General features: G+C 43.1%; 1 protein-coding gene across 2 annotated transcripts in view; it reads right to left on the bottom strand.

Annotated features, from left to right (window-relative positions):
* The window catches only part of LOC117396652 (golgin subfamily A member 1), a 76,237-nt gene that overhangs the window by 21,398 nt on the left and 31,632 nt on the right, over positions 1-23,207 (bottom strand). For both annotated transcript variants that reach the window (XM_033994768.3, XM_033994767.3), the window contains 7 exons: positions 16,207-16,302; positions 12,401-12,496; positions 11,693-11,788; positions 10,771-10,923; positions 7,097-7,192; positions 687-776; positions 285-387 (listed from right to left, as the gene is read on the bottom strand). In XM_033994768.3, coding sequence (XP_033850659.3) covers positions 285-387; positions 687-776; positions 7,097-7,192; positions 10,771-10,923; positions 11,693-11,788; positions 12,401-12,496; positions 16,207-16,302 — 730 coding nt within the window. The remainder of the gene's footprint in view (positions 1-284; positions 388-686; positions 777-7,096; positions 7,193-10,770; positions 10,924-11,692; positions 11,789-12,400; positions 12,497-16,206; positions 16,303-23,207) is intronic.

A 23,207-nucleotide genomic window follows, 5' to 3' on the forward strand; every position in this document is an offset into this window, starting at 1 on the left:
CGTTGTAAGTACTGTAGTGTATTTGGGTAAACCGTGTGTTTTGTTTTGGTGTTATATGTCAGGTAAACAGCTTAGCTGTCCTGCACGTTGGTCAGGGACCTGCTAAAGTGAAGCAAGGCTCTACATTTGAGCTAGGCTTTTGTTTTGTTTCATTTTGTTTTTTGTGATTATTAAAAATAGCGCGTAGTTCTTTAAAAACCTTCAAATCCTGTGTCTGGGTCTATGGTTTAAAGGGTAAACAAGCTGACGACAGAGAGGTTACGTTATAATACATATATTTTTACCCTGTTTAAGATGTTTCAGGTCCTCTTCCTTCCTGGTCAACTCCTCAGTTTTTTCTATAACTGACAGATCCTTGTCATCTAGAGTTATTGTTAACTTCATAACCTGTTAGAGAGAAAAATTAAGCAAAGAAGTCAGCATGGATAAAGTTTGGAGAATAATTTATTGAAAACTAAATGTAGTTCACCATACAGAATGTGGAACAAATACAAACATGTATAAGGATCAACATTTTGAAACTCCTATCCTATGCACTGAACGATGTTCATTACCTTCACGACTATTTATGATGATTGGCTGAGGTCTGCTAACCCTTCAGTCAATTTAAAAATAACAAATTTAGGAACACATGGTGCTTTAGTATGTGGTTGTAGTTGCATGTAGCACGAACTTGAAGCACAAACCTGCTGTTGAAGTTCTTCCTTTTGCTTCTGAGTTTCTTCTAATGCTTTTGCAATTTCAACACTAACCGTTTCTCTGCTGCGTAATTCAGTCTGAAAAAAAGAATAATTGGGGCAAATTAAACCATCTTTTTACTGGAAAAAATAAACTTATCAATAAATATATTCAAACAGGAAATGTAATCAAATCTATTAATGTCTCCCACTAAAGTGATATTAAAAAGCATGCTGAAGTGTGTATATGTATAACTTCACTATAACGAACCCTTCTTATAACGAACACCCGTTTTTAACGATCCCAACAGCAAGAAGCGATTTTTTTTCAATGCTAATTAGCCCTATTAGAACAATCACGTACAGGATCGACCCGGATACAACGACCTCAGTACTGACTGACACAGAACTTTCTCCAGTGTCAAGTGTGTTATTCTCTCCTTGAAAAGAAACACCATGGTTGACTAATTCAAAGATAATAACGCTAATTCAAAGATGACCTATTGTAGTACAAATCATGCATGACAAATGCAATCGTTGCCTGTCGATCTTCACACAAACTGCAACCAGGCAATGGGCGTGAGGAGCAATCTACGTTTTTGCAAGAGAAAGGACATGTAATTAATGTGTTCAGCATGCAAGTGTATATTCTTTCCTTTTTCATTTCTTTACTGTTTTCTCTTAAACATACCTGTAGCAGGGCGACTGCCCTGCACAAGGGGAAATTAGTGTTGGTGTAATTTATGTGGAAACAGGTTTGTTTTGTGTGCTTTTGGAGTTATTATTATTATTATTATTTATTTCTTAGCAGGCACCCTTACCCAGGGCGACTTACATATCAAGAATTAAAGTACAATTAAGAGCCAGATACAAAATACAATGACGTCAGTCCTAATAAGAGCAAATACAAAACACAGTAAGATTTGATATTGGGGCAGTTCAAGAGCACATAACAAAGTTGATAGTTACATCAGGGTTAGATATGAGTGCAAGTGAAATACAAAAAACTACAGATTGAGTTAAGTGCAGGACTAAATACAGTAAAATAGGGAGCAGATAAGTGCAAGTTAAAGTGCATTAAAGGAAGAGTTGAGTTTTACAGGTGTTGTCTGAAGAGTTGTGTCTTGAGGAGGCGTCGGAAGGTGGTCAGGGAATGGGCAGTCCTGACAGTCGTAGGAAGGTCGTTCCACCACTGCGGGGCGAGGGTGGAGAAGAAGCGGGCTCTGGAGGCAGGGGAGCGTAGAGGAGGTACTGCTAGTCTTCTAGTGCAGGCGGAGCAGAGAGGTCAGGTGGGGAGCGATGAGGGTTTGGAGGTAACTGGGTGAAATCTGGTCAAGGCATCGGTACATCAGTGGAGTAATGTGGGAGAAGCGAGGCAGATAGAACACCAGGCGAGCAGTGGAGTTCTGGATGAGCTTGAGCAGACGGGTGGCGGACGCAGGGAGGCCAGCAAGGAGGGTGTTATAGTAGTCTAGGCGGGAGAGTACCAGGGCCTGGACGAGGAGTTGCGTGGAGTATTTGTTGAGGAAGGGTCGGATTCTTCATATGCTGTTCAGGAAGAAATCAGCAGGTGCGTATGTTTGATCAAATGATTGTTTACAGATGGGTGCTCGATTGAGACTTGCTGTGTGCCTGTCTTCTGTATTGTGTCCTCTGTGCGTTACCATCGTTGGTAGCATTACATGACCCGTTTGTTTACTTTCTGTTTTGTGTTTAATAAATCCTGCGCGCCTGTGCCGGCGTTTCAACTCCAATGTGGTCTCTGTCTTGCAATGCAGTTACAATACGGTTTAAATGTTGATCAATGTTAAGGAATCTTCATAAAAGTTCAATTTTGCTGTTTTGTCATTATTCTGATACAGAAAAATGCCAAACTCTATTATAATGAACACCCTGATATAACAAACATTTCTCCAGGTCCCATGGGGGTTCGTTATAGTGAAGTTAGGCCTACATACATACATACATACATACATACATACATACATACATACATACATACATACAGACACACACACACACACTGTAAAACTTGAAATAAACACCCCAGTGTTTATTTAGAATATTTAGATATATATATCTCCTATTGGAGACCGGCAACTATTTGAGACTCTGCATTTATAATGTAAGATCACTAACATCTGCAAATACTTCAGATGCAATCATGAACAATCTGCCTGCACACAACCTTATAGAAACGACTTAAGTAAATTACAACATTCCAGCAACGTCATTAAAGGTTATGTCAGTGGGTAATAACAGTTTGTATTGTAATAATAATAAAAACAGTAAAATCTGGGATGGGGTAAAAGCCGGAACGGTACTTTAATTAATTCAATTGCTTTAAAAAACAGCATAGAAAGTTACAGACACATGAGCAGAATATTTTAGCAATCAGAACTCATTAACCCGTTCCGGCCCAGAACCCTCTTTTTATCACCAAAAAGTTCCCGGAACACTGGGTTCCGAAGGTGCAAAGACGACGAAAATGATACACATAATACAACTAAGTGAGAACAACATAACACTATTGAAAAAAACCACCGATCCAAACTTTCATGTCCCATTCCGTGCAATAAACAGCTGTATAACAAAACCGGCCAGAACACTGGGTTCCGAAGCCGTAGAGAGTATGAAAATGAAACACATAATACTAAGTGAGGACATCATAACACTGCTGAAAAAACCCACCGAACCCACCTTTAACTGCCCATTCCAGGTAATAAAACTGTGTATTTATTTTGTTTTTATATGATCTTCAAACAAAAAGGGAGACACAACTGAACCAGGTAACTACAGACCAATAAGTCTGACTTCTATTATATGTAAACTTATGGAAACTATAATAAAATCTAAAATGGAAAATTACCTACATGGTAACAATATCCTGAGAGACAGTCAGCATGGTTTTAGGAAAGGGAGATCGTGTCTAACTAACCTGCTTGATTTTTTGGAGGATGCAACATCGACAATGGACAATTGCAAAGCATACAATGTGGTTTATTTAGATTTCCAGAAAGCTTTTGACAAAGTCCTGCATAAAAGATTAATTCTCAAACTGAACGCAGTAGGGATTCAAGGAAATGTATGCACATGGATTAGGGAGTGGTTAACATGTAGAAAACAGAAAGTACTGAGCAGAGGAGAAACCTCAAAATGGAGCGAGGTAACCAGTGGTGTACCACAGGGATCAGTATTAGGTCCTCTACTATTCCTAATCTACATTCATGATTTAGATTCTGGTATAGTAAGCAAACTTGTTAAATTTGCAGGCGGCACTAAAATAAGAGGAGTGGCAAATACCGTTGCAGCAGCAAAGGTCATTCAAAATGATCTAGACAGCATTCAGAACTGGGCAGACACATGGCAAATGACATTTAATAGAGAAAAGTGTAAAGTATTACACGCAGGCAATAAAAATGTGCATTATAAATATCATATGGGAGATACTGAAATTGAAGAAGGGATCTATGAAAAAGACCTTGGAGTTTATGTTGACTCAGAAATGTCTTCATCTAGACAATGTGGGGAAGCTATAAAAAAAGGCCAACAAGATGCTCGGCTATATTGTGAAAAGTGTTGAATTTAAATCAAGGGAAGTAATGTTAAAACTTTACAATGCATTAGTAAGACCTCACCTAGAATATTGTGTTCAGTTCTGGTCACCTCGTTACAAAAAGGATATTGCTGCTCTCGAAAGAGTGCAAAGAAGAGCGACCAGAATTATCCCGGGTTTAAAAGGCATGTCGTATGCAGACAGGCTAAAAGAATTGAATCCATTCAGTCTTGAACAAAGAAGACTACGCAGTGATCTGATTCAAGCATTCAAAATCCTAAAAGGTATAGACAATGTCGACCCAGGGGACTTTTTTGACCTGAAAAAAGAAACAAGGACCAGGGGTCACAAATGGAGATTAGATAAAGGGGCATTCAGAACAGAAAATAGGAGGCACTTTTTACACAGAGAATTGTGAGGGTCTTTAACTAACTCCCCAGTAATGTTGTTGAAGCTGACACCCTGGGATCCTTCAAGAAGCTGCTTGATGAGATTCTGGGATCAATAAGCTACTAACAACCAAACGAGCAAGATGGGCTGAATGGTCTCCTCTCGTTTGTAAACTTTCACACGTACACAAATACAGTGGTTTGCAGAAGTATTCACCCCCCTGCAAAGTTTTCACATTTTGTTGGCACCTGAGCGTACTCCACGACGCTTTCAAATTAGACTTTACATGTAGAATCTACACAAACTACTCCACATTGATAAAGTTAAAAAATGCATATAGAATATAAGTAAGATTTACAGAGAAAAACAGACTAATCTCAGCTGCTTAAGTATTCAACCCCTTTGCCCTAAATTAGCTCAGTGCAAATGATTTCTTTGAAAGGTCACAAAATTAGTGAAATGGTTTCAGCCTGTGTGTACTCAAAGTGGTTTGTAGATAATTTCCCTCAGGTATATAAAGTCTTCCAAGCTGCAACCTCACATAGTGATCCAACAAATCAACCACGAAGACCAAGGAGATAAAGTGGTAGAGAGGCGCAGAGCCGGAGAAGGGTACGAGAAAATTTCAAAACGCGCTGATTATCCCTCTCAGCACAGTGAAGTCCATCATTAAGAAGTGGAAGATGCATCATACCACCGAGACACTACCCAGATCAGGTCGCCCTCCCAAACTGAGCAGCTGGGCAAGCAGGAAACTGGTTTGGGATGTCACTCTGAAGCCAACAATGACCAAAGTTCTGTGTCTGAGATGGGAGTGTGTTCACACATCAACAATAAGCCGGTCCCTACACAAAGCTGGCTTGTATGAACAGGTGGCAAGAAAGAAGCCATTACTCAAAAAGCCTCATCTTAAAGCACGTATGGAGTTTGCAAAAAAGCATGTAGATGATACTGCAGGTATGTGGAAAAAGGTTTTGTGGTCAGACAGATAAATTTAACTTTTTGGTCTAAATTCCAAGCGTTACATCTGGTGCAAGCCCAACACTGCACATTACCCAGTCAACACCATCCCAACTGTCAAGCATGGTGGTGGCAGCATCATGTTATGGGGATGCTTCTCTTCAGCAGGGACTGGGAAGCTTGTCAGGATAGAGGGGAGAATGGATGGTACAAAGTACAGGTGAATCCTTGAGGAAAACCTGTTCGAGTCAGCCAAGACTCTGAAACTGGGGAGGAAATTCACATTTCAGCAGGACAATGACATGAAACCCAAAGCCAAAGCCATACTGGAGTGGTTGAACAAGAAGAGAATTAATGTTCTTGAGTGGCCCAGTCAAAGTCCTGACTTAAATCCAATCAAAAACTTATGGCGAGACTTGAAGATTGCAGTCAATCGACCATCCCCAACAAACTTCAGAACTGGAGCAATTTTCCTGTGAAGAATGGGCAAAAATTTCACCATCCTACTGTGCAATGCTAATAGAGACCTATCCAAAAAGACTCATAACCATAATTGCTGCAAAATGTGCTTCTACCAAGTATTCAAGTGTTATATGAGGAGCAACCTCCTCATATAACAGTGTTCAGTTTAACCACTACAGCTTTGAATAAAAAAAGTTTGTTTGAAAGACTGTGCATACATTATTTGTAATTCAACAAAATGTGACATTACTGGTAGGGGGGAATACGTCTGCAAACCACTGTGTATGTGTGTGTGTATATATATATATATATATATATATATATATATATATTGTAACATGACGCTCGCCACACAGACTCGCATCAGGTTCTTGTTCAGCACTCAGTGACCGACTCACACACACTAGATGGATTTTAAAACGCACGGTAGCGCACATTTTATTTTAAATCGTAAAAGTTGCAGTCACTTACAATAGGACACTGATTTAACATCTCATCCACAGGATGGAGCACACTTTTTTTTTTTTTTTTTTTTTTGAAAATATGGAATTGCCAATTGTTTTTTACCCCATTCTATTGGGGTCACTGGTGAGCGGTGAGCCGAGGACACCCTGGCCGACCTAAGCCCTCCCCACCCCGGGCGGCGCTCGGCCAATTGGGCCCCCCCTGAGAACTCCAGTCCACGGCACTTATTCAATGGGGAGTCTATTACAAATATGATATCTGAGTGCAGCGCCTATTCAAGGGGGAGTCTATTACAAATATGACATCTGAGTGCAGCGCTTATTCAAGGGGGAGTCTATTACAAATATGATATCTGAGTGCAGCGCTTATTCAAGGGGGAGTCTATTACAAATATGATATCTGAGTGCAGCGCTTATTCAAAGGCGGCAGTAATTCAAAGTAATACGGTATATATAAAGATAAATAAAGTGTAAAATGTAGATAAGCTCATTTATTAACAAAGTTCAGGACGTTTCTGACAATATATCCTTCTTCAACTGGATGCATTAATACATTCTAAAATGACTTTCTAAGAGAAATTCAATACCTTTGCACGTTCCAGTTCAGCTTCCTGTTTCTTCAAAGTATTTTCTGTTTCAGTTCTTATCTCTTTCAGATTCTTATTTTCCTGCTCAAGTTGACTCTTTAAATGATAAAGAACAAGGCATTAGGATTCTAATCATTTTATGGTAAGAAAATAGAATACAAATCATCAGCAAGTAATTAAAATAAAAAAATAAAATAACACAGATAACCCCACTAACCATGTCTCACCAATCGTATACGGACCCTACAACACGTCTATTACCACTACTGGGTCGTGTGGTGGTGGTGTTCGGGGGGGGGGGAGGCGCCGCGCTCACCTGGGTCGGCGCGGTGGTGGCCGGGGGCGTCGCGCTCACCTGGGTCGCCGCGGTGGTGGCCGGGGGCGTCGCGCTCACCTGGGTCGGCGCGCTGATGGCCGGGGGCGCCGCGCTCACCTGGGTCGGCGCGGTGGTGGCAGGGGGCGTCGCGCTCACCTGGGTCGCCGCGTGGTGGCCGGGGGTGCCGCGCTCACCTGGGTCTGCGCGGTGGTGGCCGGGGGCGCCGCGCTCACCTGGGTCGGCGCGGTGGTGGCCGGGGGCGTCGCGCTCACCAGGGTCGCCGCGCTCACCTGGGTCGGCGCGGTGGTGGCCGGGGGCGTCGCGCTCACCTGGGTCGCCGCGTGGTGGCCGGGGGCGTCGAGCTCACCTCGGTCGGCGCGGTGGTGGCCGGGGGCGTCGCGCTGACCTGGGTCGGCGCGGTGGTGGCCGGGGGCGCCGCGCTCACCTGGGTCGGCGCGGTGGTGGCCGGGGGCGCCGCGCTCACCTGGGTCGGCGCGGTGGTGGCCGGGGGCGCCGCGCTCACCTGGGTCGGCGCGGTGGTGGCCGGGGGCGTCGCGCTCACCTGGGTCGGCGCGGTGGTGGCCGGGGGCGTCGCGCTCACCTGGGTCGCCGCGTGGTGGCCGGGGGGGGCGCGCTCACCTGGGTCGGCGCGGTGGTGGCCGGGGGCGCCGCGCTCACCTGGGTCGGGGCGCTCACCTGGGTCGGCGCGGTGGTGGCCGGGGGCGCCGCGCTCACCTGGGTCGGCGCGGTGGTGGCCGGGGGCGCCGCGCTCACCTGGGTCGGCGCGGTGGTGGCCGGGGGCGCCGCGCTCACCTGGGTCACCGCGGTGGTGGCCGGGGGCGTCGCGCTCACCTGGGTCACCGCGGTGGTGGACGGGGGCGTCGCGCTCACCTGGGTCGGCGCGGTGGTGGACGGTGGGCGCCGCGCTCACCTGGGTCGGCGCGGTGGTGGCCGGGGGCGTCGCGCTCACCTGGGTCGGCGCGGTGGTGGCCGGGGGCGTCGCGCTCACCTGGGTCGCCGCGTGGTGGCCGGGGGCGTCGCGCTCACCTGGGTCGGCGCGGTGGTGGCCGGGGGCGTCGCGCTCACCTGGGTCGCCGCGTGGTGGCCGGGGGCGTCGCGCTCACCTGGGTCGGCGCGGTGGTGGCCGGGGGCGTCGCGCTCACCTGGGTCGGCGCGGAGGTGGCCGGGGGCGCCGCGCTCACCTGGGTCGCCGCGTGGTGGCCGGGGGCGTCGCGCTCACCTGGGTCACCGCGTGGTGGCCGGGGGCGTCGCGCTCACCTGGGTCGCCGCGGTGGTGGCCGGGGGCGTCGCGCTCACCTGGGTCGCCGCGGTGGTGGCCGGGGGCGTCGCGCTCACCTGGGTCGGCGCGGTGGTGGCCGGGGGCGCCGCGCTCACCTGGGTCGGCGCGGTGGTGGCCGGGTGCGCCGCGCTCACCTGGGTCGCCGCGTGATGGCCGGGGGCGCCGCGCTCACCTGGGTCGGCGCGGTGGTGGCCGGGGGCGTCGCGCTCACCTGGGTCGGCGCGGTGGTGGCCGGGGGCGTCGCGCTCACCTGGGTCACCGCGTGGTGGCCGGGGGCGTCGCGCTCACCTGGGTCGGCGCGGTGGTGGCCGGGGGCGTCGCGCTCACCTGGGTCACCGCGGTGGTGGGCGGGGGCGCCGCGCTCACCTGGGTCACCGCGTGGTGGCCGGGAGCGTCGCGCTCACCTGGGTCACCGCGTGGTGGCCGGGGGCGTCGCGCTCACCTGGGTCGCCGCGGTGGTGGCCGGGGGCGTCGCGCTCACCTGGGTCGGCGCGGTGGTGGCCGGGGGCGTCGCGGTGGTGGCCGGGGGCGCCGCGCTCACCTGGGTCGGCGCGGTGGTGGCCGGGGGCGTCGCGCTCACCTGGGTCGGCGCGGTGGTGGCCGGGGGCGTCGCGCTCACCTGGGTCGGCGCGTGGTGGCCGGGGGCGTCGCGCTCACCTGGGTCGGCGCGGTGGTGGCCGGGGGCGTCGCGCTCACCTGGGTCGGCGCGGTGGTGGCCGGGGGCGTCGCGCTCACCTGGGTCGGCACGGTGGTGGCCGGGGGCGTCGCACTCACCTGGGTCGGCGCGGTGGTGGCCGGGGGCGTCGCGCTCACCTGGGTCGCGTGGTGGTGGCCGGGGGCGTCGCGCTCACCTGGGTCGGCGTGGTGGTGGCCGGGGGCGCCGCGCTCACCTGGGTCGGCGCGGTGGTGGCCGGGGGCGCCGCGCTCACCTGGGTCGGCGCGGTGGTGGCCGGGGGCGTCGCGCTCACCTGGGTCGGCGCGGTGGTGGCCGGGGGCGTCGCGCTCACCTGGGTCGGCGCGTGGTGGCCGGGGGCGTCGCGCTCACCTGGGTCGGCGCGGTGGTGGCCGGGGGCGTCGCGCTCACCTGGGTCGGCGCGGTGGTGGCCGGGGGCGTCGCGCTCACCTGGGTCGCGTGGTGGTGGCCGGGGGCGTCGCGCTCACCTGGGTCGCGTGGTGGTTGGCGGTCACGCTCATCTGGGTCGCGTGGTGGTGGTTGGGGGTCACGCTCTACTGGGTCACATGGTGCTTGGGGGGTCACGTCGTGGTGGTGGTGGTGGAGAGGTCGCGCTCCACTGGGTCGCATGGTGGTGGGGGGGTCACGCTCCACTGAGTCGCACGGTGGTGGGGGGGTCACGCTCCACTGAGTCGCACGGTGGTGGGGGGGTCACGCTCTACTGGGGGCGCATGGTGGTGGTGGGGGTCGCGCTCTACTGGGTCACATGGTGGTGGGGGGTCAAGCTCTACTAGGTCAAATGGTGGTGGGGGGGTCGCCCTCTACTGGGTCACATGATGGTAGTGACCCCCACTACCACGCAAACCAGTAGAGCAGGACACGTGGGGGGGGTGTCGTGCTCTACTGGGTCACGTCGTGGTGGGTCGCATGCTAATATCATGTAACCCTCACCAATACATAATGACCATTTAAATATAAGATTTTAACAGTATACGCTACCCAACAGCCATTTCAATTGTGAACTATGAAAGCAATCCCCAACAGTTGTTGCACTCATCAACAAATCGGTGAGGTATGTAGTTTTAAAAAAAAAAAAAAAAAATCACAAAATAAAGGCTGACTACACTGGCTCAGGTAAGGTCAACCTACCTGTCTAAACATCATTGTCTTGTTTTCTAAGGTTGAAATGATTAAATATATTTCTGGACCTTGTCTGAGAGAAAATGTCAGAACTGTAGATAACTTACTCAATAATTAATCGTGTGTTTCTACATGTTCTCATTAAAAAAAAAAAGCCAGTAAAATACCTTCAAATGATCACTTGGTTTTTATCTTAGTTATCTTTCTTTAAACGTACTTTGTGGAGAGGAGAAAGGGTTACTTACTATCCTGTGCTGAGCAGCTGTTTTATCAAACTCGCGGGCAGTCTCAAGGGCAGATATTTGAGCTTCCAATCTGTTAACCCTTTCTGTATTCTGATGGCGTCCAGTAGCGATATGTTGTTGAAGTTTGTTGTTCTCGGCTTCAAAATCAGTACACTGTGAACAAAATGTGCGTTAACATTTTACCTAAGAAACAGAGGGCATTTCATTTATTAAATGAATTCTGGACTGGGAGAAGAGGGGAAAACGATGTCCAAAATGCAGAACATGACAAGGTAAAACAGGCCATTTTCCGTACACTATAATTCTTGATCAATACTGTTTAAAAGGACAGTATAAACCCTTTATCCAATCCACTATCCGATCCAAAAATGGGGTAGTGTTCGCCAAAATTATCCAACAGTATTAACACTAATGGTCTCAAACTCCCATCACCCTTTTTCAATGTCCCTAGAAAACAAAAAAAAAAAAAAAATAGGATTCTTTAAGAAAAACAGAAAAGAAAGAAAAGCACTTTCCCCGAGTGCTGTACTGAAAGTGGGGGGAAGGATCATTTTATTTTATAACAGTTTAACCTGTATTTCTTTTTTGTTTTCTTTTATGCAAACTGTTCTAAAAAACTGTTTTTGTTTCCAATTTTTTTTTTGGTTTTGTTTTTATCAAAATCAACTTTCCAAATGACATTAGAGAGTGTATAGCAGGTTGGTATTTTTAGAGAGGAAATGCAACTAAGGTTTGATTTGTTTGGGACTAAATGGTGGCCTTAATATTGAAGGTAACATTACCATGCTGTTCAAACCGGGACTTAAAAATGATCCCCCCCTCCCCCCTCCCCCACAAGGTGGACTTAAAGGGAAGATTTATTGTACATGGTAATTTGGAAAACCTTCACAACTTTGGTAAAACGACGGCATTTTTTTCTTACCAGCTTTTTAATTTGTGCTTCTTTGTCATTAATTTGTTCTTCACTTTTCTTAAATTTTTCGTTACACTCTTGTATTCTTTGTTCAAGTTCACTTATCTAGGAGGGAAAAGAAGTGGCAAGAAGTGGCAGTTAATCTACACTGAAATACAAAAGACTGAACAATAACAAACTGATAGTTAAACCTTTCCAACACAAAGTAACTTTACAGAAAAACTACAGAGGACAACTAATCAAACAGATTTTTTTTCCAAATGACCACAACTTACAAAATGCTCAAATCTGTGAAAATGATATCATCTCATAAATGGGCGTATGAAAATAAAGAGCATGGCATTGTAGGGGAAAGTAAATCTCATAATCAAATTAACTAGTTTGCATCCTGTAAATGTTGTATTGTCTTAGACCTGCTATAGAAATTAAAGGGAGGCCACATCACTTGTATGAGAGAGTGGTACAAGTTGGGATCAATAAGCTACCAACAACGAAATGAGCAAGATGGGCCGAATGGCCTCCTCACATTTGTAAACCTTTTTATGTTCCAAGTGTATTGATGTCATAAATACATTCCTATCTGAACCATGGACTATGTATTAACACCAGTTATTAGTAGTCCATTTACATGGTTGTTACCATCTGTAAACAAAAATTCCCAATTGTAAAGGTGTGATTGGAAAAGCTGTTTTGTTAAGAGCAGCAGCACGTTTTTACCTGGTTCTCGCTTTCTTCTCTCAACGATCGTGCAGAGTCATCTTTATGTTTCAGTAAAGTCTGTACTTCTGCTACTTTGCTGTTAAGTTTTGAAATCTATTTTTTTTTTTTAAAGATTGGAAAAAAAAGGAAAAACATTTAGGGCAACCGTTTAGAAGTAATAAATGAAAGCTATTCTTGCTTATCGTACCCCTCGCCGCAATTTTCTCAAAACTTTGACAGGACAAGTGTATTACAACTCAGAACATTTATTTATGTTAGCAACATCATACACTTTCAAAGAATATAATACACCAAAAAAGTGAAGCTACGTTCAATCCCAACAAAAGTCAAAGTTTTGAGAAAATTGAGGTGAGGGGTACAATAAGCAAGAATAGCTTTCATTAGTGTAACCAACCACAGACTACAAATAAACTAGGTCACTACAAGCTAAATACAAAGGAATGTGTATCACATGTATAACCAGTTCTCTACACAACTTAAAATGTAAGAATGACATAAAAGCAGTACAAGTGCATCCACTACATCCCCACTGAGAATACAAATATTCCAGCAGAATCATTACATTGAAGCAATGCAGTCTACCAAAGCAAACAGTAAACGTCACTGCTGAATGAATGTGCTCGGAACTCGAACACCCGGTCAGGTCCAGATAATATTAAAATTACAAGCGACCCATTTTAGAGCTGAACAGCTATATTTTATCTTCGTTTGAGCCTGACGGGGCTGTACAACGGAGGACTCTTGAATTGTATATGGCTCACTGAGCTCCCCGATATGGCTCTTTTGATTTAGAGGTAAAGTATCCCATTTGAAAAGATTACAAAGGCGACAAGTACAGTCAAAATGCAGCAAAATTGTGTTTCTCATATGCATGGTCGACAGCCAATCTGTCAATAAATCATTAGCTGCTGACCACACACACACACACACACACACACACACACACACACACACACACACACACACAGTCTCACGGGTTTAGCTGGATGGGAATTTTAACCCCATCCATGCTGTAAAACAACAATAACAGAACATTGTTTAAAACAAACACAAAACAGTACATTTAAATAATATTACTACAAAATAAACACAGGGGCGGGGTGTACCCCGTCACAAGGGGTCACACTTAAATATCAATAATCATGTATGTTAACAAAATTGTACTTACAGCTTGTCCCAAATAACACAGGATATATATGTTTTTGTCTAAGGCATTGTTCGGCACAGGTCTGTTTCAATCCCCAAACCCAGCTAAATAAATAAGATAGTGAAGGAATATGTACAACACAGTAACCATTCAAGCCGCTGAAGATCTATTGTGCACTTCACTCTGCAAAACTGTCCTCGCTAAATGTTCTGCTTTAAATCGGAGTTTAAATAACTAGTTACTCCAGATGTTATTTTGACAATGGCTAAGGGTGAAACATTAATTTCCTGCCTAAGTACGAAGTACTGTGATTCTTCAAATGTATTTGTTTACGACTGTAAGTTGCCCTGGATAAGGGCGTCTGCTAAGAAATAAATATTATTATTATTATTATTATTATTATTATTATTATTATTATTATTATTATTATTATTATTATTAATAATAATAATAATAATAATAATAATAATAATAATAATAATAATAGTTTAGTTCCTGTGCAGCAGTCATCAGGAGAAGTCCACAGAATCCTAGTATGTGCAGCATTGAAAGAGTGTGAGGTTCAGCTGGGGTCCTCATACTGGCCCAAGAGGAAACAGTGTTTATCCTCCAACATCCAGGCTTATTACAGGAAACCAGGGTTGGCGATTTTATTGGATTTTTTTTTTTTTTTTAAATCAGATCTATTTGACTTAAATCGTTTTTTTTTTTTTTAATTATTTATTTGTTTATTTATTTTTTTACTTTTTTTAATTATGGAATTGTTTTGTAGTACCGTAGTTGTAGCTCTGCAGTACCTCCAAACTGTAAATTTAAGGATGTTGGAAATGGTGGTTTGTGAATAGTTACAAACCAAACTAAATTACTCAATCTTAAAATGATTACATAAATAAAGCAAATTATTTATCATTGTGGCGTCCTCTAAATGTGAACTACAAGAATTTAGCGATGGAGTACGCCAAAGAAAAATCCCCCTCACTCATCCCAGGCATTCTTTTCTTTTACTTTTCTTTCTCTGATTTCCTCTTTCTGTGTCAGTCCAAACACACGCAATTGCTACTTAGGACTACTTTGCTTTTTATAGTGTATTCAACTGTTAAATTTTCTGATTGCACCACTAAATAAACCTGGTTTCAGCAGGTCTGAACACAGAGCTCAGTTGTCTATTTGGGACCCCATTGCACTACCATCAGAATCGCTTTGGTGAATATGTTGCTGATGGGGCAGGCGCTCTATAACGGGGCAAGACAAGTCAAGTCTTCAGAATACCATTTCAGTGCAGTATTTTTTTTTTTTTCACTCCATTTATTCGTCACAGAATCTGGGGCAAGCGGCATTTGCGCTGTGTTCAGAATACAGCCCTAAGAGTTTTAGTTTATAGACAGTAAGAGTTGAAGATGTTTGTGTTAATAAAATATTTTTAAAACTTACTTTGCATGTCTTTTCCTTGAGAAACTATATATAAAATAGGTAGTAAATGAAACAATGATTTAAATAAATGATTTTATTTTTATTTTTTTAATAAATTATTAAAATTGACTTGATTTAAAAATCGGCCAACCCTGCAGGAATGAGCCTCACTCTCAGCAAGCTCATGTTTCATTAATATTGCTGCCTAGAAAATATGATACCAAACACTTTTTTAAAAGCATACAAATTAATGTGTATTGGAAAATAAATGGATAGGAAAGTAATTAATTTGTTAGGGTAAACTGAAAACACTGAACAGTTGTACACTGCAATGTTGACACAAAGGGTCAATTTACAATTTATTTTTTTATTTTTAATTTTTTTTAATTTAGTCGTTGCCAATTAGTTTTTATTATTTTCTCCCCAATTTGAAATGCCCAATTATTTTTTAGGCAGCTCACCGCTACCACCCCTGCGATGACTCGGGAGGGGCGAAGATGAACACACGCTGTCCTCCGAAGTGTGTGCCGTCAGCCGCCCGCTTCTTTACACACTGCGAACTCACCGTGCAGCCGCCTCAGAGCTACAGCGTCGGAGGACAACGCAGCTCTGGGCAGCTTACAGGCAAGCCTGCAGGCGCCCGGCCAGACTACAGGGGTCGCTGGTGCACGGTGAGCCGAGGACACCCTGGCCGACCTAACCCTCCCTCCCCCCGGGCGACGCTCGGCCAATTAAGCGCCGCCCCCCTGGGAGCTCCCGTCCACGGTCGGCTGTGGAATAGCCTGGACTCGAACTCGCGACGTCCAGACTATAGAGCGCATCCTGCACTCTAGCGAGTGCTTTTACTGGATGCGCCACTCGGGAGCCCCCTCAATTTACAATATTGTGTAAATACTGAATAAGTGACAACTACTGTACAATTTTAATATTTATTCAGCTCGCCTGTACATTCAGTGTGTTCACTGCACCAATGCCAAATTACAATCACAAGCTGAATGAATGCATTTAAATAGAAAATGCAAGTAAAAATTAAAAAGGTTTCTACTTGCGTAGTTGTATTTATTTAATTTCATTTTACACACGTCATTATCGTAACGGTTATTTGTAGGAGTCACACCTACATTTTCTGCTAAAATAAAGAACAAATATACCATTGATAGTAAGTGTATAACTACCACTGCACCTGAGGGATTTCCTTCTTATTAAACTGTGCTTGATCTGAATGTTAAGCAACCTGTGTACATACCTGTGTTTCTAATAAGCACACAGTTTCACTATGGCTAGTGCAGGTCTCTAGCAGTTGCTGTCTGGTTTCTTCTGCCATCTGTTCCAGGGATGATTTCTACTTGTCAAAAAATAAAACAAAACAGAAAACTGAGACCTGGGCCTGAATTAAATGGAGATGATGGCACTGCCATTCTTAAACTTTATAATGGCTGTGGTGCCACCATAAGTTTCATTTAACCCTTGAAGGTATGGGACACTGGGGGTTATTTTCAAAGAAGATCCTCTAGAGGGTAGTGCTGTACGCCATTATTTCAACCGTTTTTTTTTCTGCACCTGTTGAGTATTTTCTAAACCTGCCAAAAACACGGCCGTTATCCATCTACTAGTTTGGTTCGTTAGTTATTCTTTTCTTTTTGTCGGAATATATAACGATCTAAGAATCTGTGTATTTTCCAGACCAAAGTGGTGGATAATTTTTGCTTTCCCTCTGCCTCAGAATGGTCAATACGTATATCTGGCAGTATAAAAAGAGCAGCAGCACTTCAGATCATAGACGCAACTACCCCTCAACTTTTTCAGGCACCCTTTATGTCCTCCTCAAATTCAGGATGTCCCATTTTCATGTGAACAAACAATGTGCATAGGAAACTGCAGCCTACATATTTTCTAGTTACACTACAATGAGGGCCTTTGTATTTTACACTGGGAAGACATTTTTTAAAATAGGCTACCATTTGCTTTTGGGCACACGCTGGATTATTACTTCTGGATTCTTATGAGGAAAAAGTTAAGTGCAAAACAATGGTAAACGTATTATTCTTATACAGTAGAACCCCAGAGTTACAAACACCAAACTTACGAAATGACCTAACACTCTTTCACTTTCAACCGGGAGTGTGCAATCACTCACTGATGCGTGCAATGCAACCAGATAGGCGCTCCTATAAGCGGCGTGCTGGTCATGGAGAAGGCAAAATTACTGAACCAACAAATGGATCCAGAAAGGTGAGGCAGGTTACAAAGCAAGTGCAGGCAATTTTACTGGAACATTTTAGTTTTAAACAAAGCACAGGTTTTTCCACCCCAATAAATGTGTCAAACATGCACCCACTTTGTAGAGCCAGAGGACACACACGTAGTGTCCTGAAGCGACATCTCCTCCTTGGTGTATAATAATGGAAGATCATTTGTAATTGCAGTTGTCCACATTTAATTGTATTCTTGTGCACACCACATCAAGTAAAAGAAAGAATATATCCTCCCTTGATTGGTATCAGTCGTTTACTCAACCAAATATGATCAGTTTTGTTGGTGGCTCAGAGAATTGTGAGTGTCTGGAACCAACTCCCCAGTAATGTTGTTGAAGCTGACACCCTGGGATCCTTCAAGAAGCTGCTTGATGAGATTCTGGGATCAATAAGCTACTAACAACCAAATGAGCAAGATGGTCCGAATGGCCTCCTCTCGTTTGTAAACCTTATGTTCTTATAAGTCTGGCACGGTTAAGCAGACTGGCATAAACCTGGTCCTGCTTCTGGCGCATATTAATTGTGAGTTCATCATACATTAACAATTTCCACAGATCCCAGAGCCAGTCAATTTGTGCAATTCCTTTTGAGTAAAAAAGTATAAAAGATGGTTTCTCAAGATGTTGATTTTTCCAAACCAGCCATTGTCTTTGTTGGCATAGGCGAAAATGGATGTATAACAAGGGGACGTTGGAAACCGTAGACACCTCATCAATAATGATGGATAAGGGCGTCTGCTAAGCAAATAAATAATAAATAATAATATGATGAATAAATAATATATAATTGAAAAAATTTAGGAGCTTTGGTTTGTTTCAATAGAATAATAATGAATCATTTACCAGACGCTTTTATCCAAAGCGACCTATTGAGATTAGGGTTGGTGAACGATGGATCAACAACTGCTGATGCAGAGTCACTTACAATAGTACCTGGGTTTTACGTCTCATCCGAAGGACTGAGCAGAAAGAGGTTAAGAGACTTGCTCGTCAGGAACACACACAGTGAGTTAGTGGCTGAGCTGGGATTTGAACCGGGCTCCTGGTATAAAGCACCTTTCTTTAAGCACTGTCCCTTAATGTTTCAGTATGTTTAATAAAATGTTGTATAAGATGACATTGCAATATCAGATTGGAATGCAGCACAGTAAAAATGCATCATTATTTGTACTTGCTGTACGACTGGCCCAACTGGTTCGTAGGGCCGTTCCTCGTTAAATTAGTGTGCAATTCAGAACTTTGCGAAACCTGCATTTGTCCCATAGAAGAATTGTATATTATTATTTATTTCTTAGCGGACGCCCTTATCCAGGGTGACTTACAATTACAAGATATCACATTATTTTTACATACAATTACCCAATATCCTTTTTGTAGCAAGGTGACCAGAACTGAAAACAGTAATCCACCTGGAGATTGTCTGTTTGGAGACAGGTTTACCTTGATTTTGTGAATTGAAAGCTACAAAGAGCTGTCCTGATGGTCTTTTTTTGATGGTTCTATGAATGTATTAGTAAGTGCTCTTCTGACATCAGTGAAGTGCTGTCTAATTTTGATTTATGCGGTTTTGGGATAAAATCAGAAAGAGTTATGATCTGATCTAGATGGAACTGTGGTCGCCACTTTTGGCAGAAATGGAGGATTAGGTCTGCAGACAATCCTGTCCCTGAAGATCTGGAATAGGGTGCATCAATGCCCAGTGCCTGTATTTCACTTATCCTTCTTACTAATGTTACTGCTACCAAGAATGCAGTTTTCCATGCGAGGAATTTTTGGTCGCATGTTGCCATGGGTTCAAACGGTGGCCCCATGAGTTTCTTCAGTACTAGACTGCGGTTCCATTGTGGAAGGATATAAAAACATAAGAACGTTTACAAACGAGAGGAGGCCATTCGGCACATCTTGCTCGTTTGGTTGTTAGTAGCTTATTGATCCCAGAATCTCATCAAGCAGCTTCTTGAAGAATCCCAGGGTGTCAGCTTCAACAACATTACTGGGGAGTTGGTTCCAGACCCTCACAATTCTCTGTGTAAAAAAGTGCCTCCTATTTTCTGTTCTGAATGCCCCTTTATCTAATCTCCATTTGTGACCCCTGGTCCTTGTTTCTTTTTTCAGGTCGAAGAAGTCCCTTGGTCGACGTTAGTCTTCTTTGTTCAAGACTGAACAGATTCAATTCTTTTAGTCTGTCTGCATACAACATGCCTTTTAAACCAGGAATAATTCTAGTTGCTCTTCTTTGCACTCTTTCTAGAGCAGCAATATCCTTTTTGTAACGAGGTGACCAGAACTGAACACAATATTCTAGATAAGGTCTTACAAATGCATTGTAAAGTTAACATTACTTCCCTGATTTAAATTTAACACTTTTCACAATATATCCGAGCATCTTGTTGGCCTTTTTTATAGCTTCCCCACATTGTCTAGATGAAGACATTTCTGAGTGAACATAAACTCCTAGGTCTTTTTCATAGATTCCTTTTTCAATTTCAGTATCTCCCATATGATATTTACAATGCACATTTTTATTGCCTGTGTGCAGTACCTTACACTTTTCTCTATTAAATGTCATTTAACATGTGTCTGCCCATTTCTGAATACTGTCTAGATCATTTTGAATGACCTTTGCTGCTGCAACAGTGTCTGCCACTCCTTCTATTTTTGTGTTGTCTGCAAATGTAACAAGTTTGCTTACTATACCAGAATCCAAATCATTAATGTAGATTAGGAATGGCAGAGGACCGAATACTGATCCCTGTGGTACACCACTGGTTACCTCACTCCATTTTGAGGTTTCTCCTCTAATCAGTACTTTCTGTTTTCAACATGTTAACCACTCCCTAATCCATGTGCATACATTTCCTTGAATTCCTACTGCGTTCAGTTTGAGAATTAATCTTTTATGCAGGACTTTGTCAAAAGCTTTCTGGAAATCTAAATAAACCATGTCATATGCTTTGCAATTACCCATTGTTGATGTTGCATCCTCAAAAAAGTCAAGTAGGAGTGTTAGACACAATCTCCCTTTCCTAAAACCATGCTCACTGTCTCCCAGGATATTGTTACCTATAGGTAATTTTCCATTTTGGATCTTATTATAGTTTCCATAAGTTTACATATAATAGAAGTCAGGCTTATTGGTCTGTAGTTACCTGGTTCGGTTTTGTCTCCCTTTTTGTGGATCGTTATTACATTTGCTATTTTCCAGTCTGTCGGTACAACCCGTGTCAAGAGGCTGTTGCATGATCTTGGTTAGCGGTTTGTAGATAACTTCTTTCATTTCTTTGAGTACTATTGGGAGGATCTCATCTGGCCCAGGGGATTTGTTTATTTTAAGAGCTCCTAGTCCCTTTAACACTTCTGCTTCTGTTATGCTAAAGTTATTTAAAACTGGATAGGAACAGGTCGACATGTGGGGCATGTTGTCCGTGTCCTCCTTTGTAAAAACCTGTGAAAAATAATCATTTAATATATTTGCTAATTTTTTTTCTTCGTTTATGATTTTGCCATTTGTGTCTCTTAGACATTTAACCTCCTCTTTGAATGTTCTCTTGCTGTTATAATATTGGAAAAACATTTTGGAATTGGTTTTAGCCCCCTTAGCAATATTGATTTCTATCTCTCTTGGCTTTTCTAACTTCCTTTTTGACTTGTTTGCAGTTCCAGGTATTCTTTCTGTGTACTTTGTTTTTGGTCCCTTTTAAACGCTCTGTAAAAGTGCCTTTTTTCGCTGAATTTTTTTTTTTAATTGATCTATTAAGCCATTTTGGCCATTTTGTTTTAGATTTAGATTTGTCTACTTTTGGGATGTAATTGTTTTGCACCTCTAGTACTACATTTTTCAAAAAACAGCCATCCTTTTTCTGTGGATGTTTTCTCTATTTTACTCCAATCTACTTCTGTTAGTCTCTGTTTCATCCCTTCATAGTTTGCTTTTCTAAAATTGTAAACCTTAGCTTTAGTCATTACTTTTGGGATTTAAAAAAAACACTTCAAATGAGACCATGTTGTGGTCTGAGTTTGCCAATGGTTCTCTGACCTCTGTTTTAGTTATTCTGTCTTTGTTATTTGAAAAGACTAAATCAAGGCATGCCTCCCCTCTAGTCGGTGCCTTGACGAATTGCGTTAGGAAGCAGTCATTTGTCATTTCCACCATTTCAATTTCATCCGTCGTGCTCCCCATCGGGTTTTCCCATTTTATATGGGGGATGGTTGAAATCCCCCATTAGTATGGCTTCTCCTTTGCTACACGCATTGTGCTCAAGCGATTGAGAAAAACTGTAATATGTTAATCTAATTCACTTTAGCATTCATATGCATATGTAAGTTTTCCTAAATATATGAATTAAATATCATAACAGCGTTTAATAGCCAGAATCGCAAAAATTATACAGTTATAAACATTTCTACCTAGAACCGCCATGTGGGTCAATTTGACCCATGCATTACTTTTTTTTTTTTTTTTTTCTATTTTTTTTTTTTTTAATATAATGTAAGACATTCACTTTTTTGTAAATGCAGCAAACAAGACACACACCCTCCTCTAGCACACGTTTTTTAAATTTTATTTTTGTTTTATTTCAAGCCTTTCTTTGTTTGTAGTCTGACTGCGAGACAAAGATTGCTAGGATTGTGGATTTGTACAATTGCACCAAGATGCCAACTCAGTGAAAGCCTATACTTTATTTCTCAAAGTACCTGTTCCAGAAATGCAACAGAAATATATTAGAAGGAAATATTTAATCTTGAAGTAGTAATTTTGATTGAAATATGGCAAGGTGCACTCAGATGCGCACATCAAACCAAAATGACAGGTAGGATAACAACTTATGCGCCTAATATGAAACGTATGTTATATATTCTTTTTTTTATATTACTTTTAGAAAAAAATATTTCGGTTTTACAGGTTTGTATGTACCAGTTTACACATGTTTACACAATAGCGTTCAATGGAATTGCGTCAGTGTTTACAACACAGCTCCTGGATGCAGACACAGTCAGTTGGCAGACGCTCCATAGAGTACAATGCAGCAGTCATACCAGTAGTGTTATATTTTCTTATTATGTAGTATTAGAAACAATCATTTCGGTTTTATAGTTTTGTACGTACATATACCTGTTTACACCTGTACACGGGTATATGTACATAACCGTTTCTTTTGAAATGTATATTTTATTATATTTTTTCACTGTTTGTAGTGAATATGTGCTCATTTTAAAAATAAAGCCTTTTATATTTAATTTTCCATTTAAATATGGTGTTTCTACAATGCAAACATTAGATATGATGTTCATCAATAAAATGTTTCAGTTGTATCCGATAGTATGTCTTTCATTTTCATAGCAGTTTAAAAATGTATGGGTCAAAGTGACCCACCTGGCGGTTCTAGGTAGTTCGAAAATCCGGCAGTTTTTAGTGTTAAAAAACAAACAAACCAACACCAAAAAAAAAAAAAAAAAAATACATCTTGAAACTTTGTATACTATTATTATAACTTTGCATTCAAATGCTTTTGCTATTATACTTACACCCCCTCCCCCCACACTCTATATACATATCCATTCAGTGAAAATAGAAGTGATATCTGAAACAAAAAACACATTGGAAATGTGAAAAAACGCCAGGTTATCAAAAGTGCCCAGCAATTTAAAGTGGAGATATCAAAAACACAAGCCAAGTTTCAAGAAACCACTGGGGCAATCTTGCCCGGCACAAAGCAAATAGGCCCAACTGTAAAAGCAGTGGTGGTAAAGGTTGCCCCAGTTGTTTCTTCTAACTTTATTTGGTTTTTCAGGCACAATAAAATCGGATCGAACGTGCATTAAAAACACAACCCAAGTTAGTTCTAATTTAGTTTGTGTTTTTGATACAAGTTAGAAGAAACAACTGGGGCAACCTTGGCCCCCATCGGTTTTACAGTTTTGCCTGTTTGCTTTGTGCTGGGCAAGGTTGCCCCAATGGTTTCTTGAAATTTGGCTTGTGTTTTTGATATCTC

Source organism: Acipenser ruthenus, chromosome 31 (assembly GCF_902713425.1).
Source record: "Acipenser ruthenus chromosome 31, fAciRut3.2 maternal haplotype, whole genome shotgun sequence".
NCBI classification, from domain to species: domain Eukaryota; kingdom Metazoa; phylum Chordata; class Actinopteri; order Acipenseriformes; family Acipenseridae; genus Acipenser; species Acipenser ruthenus.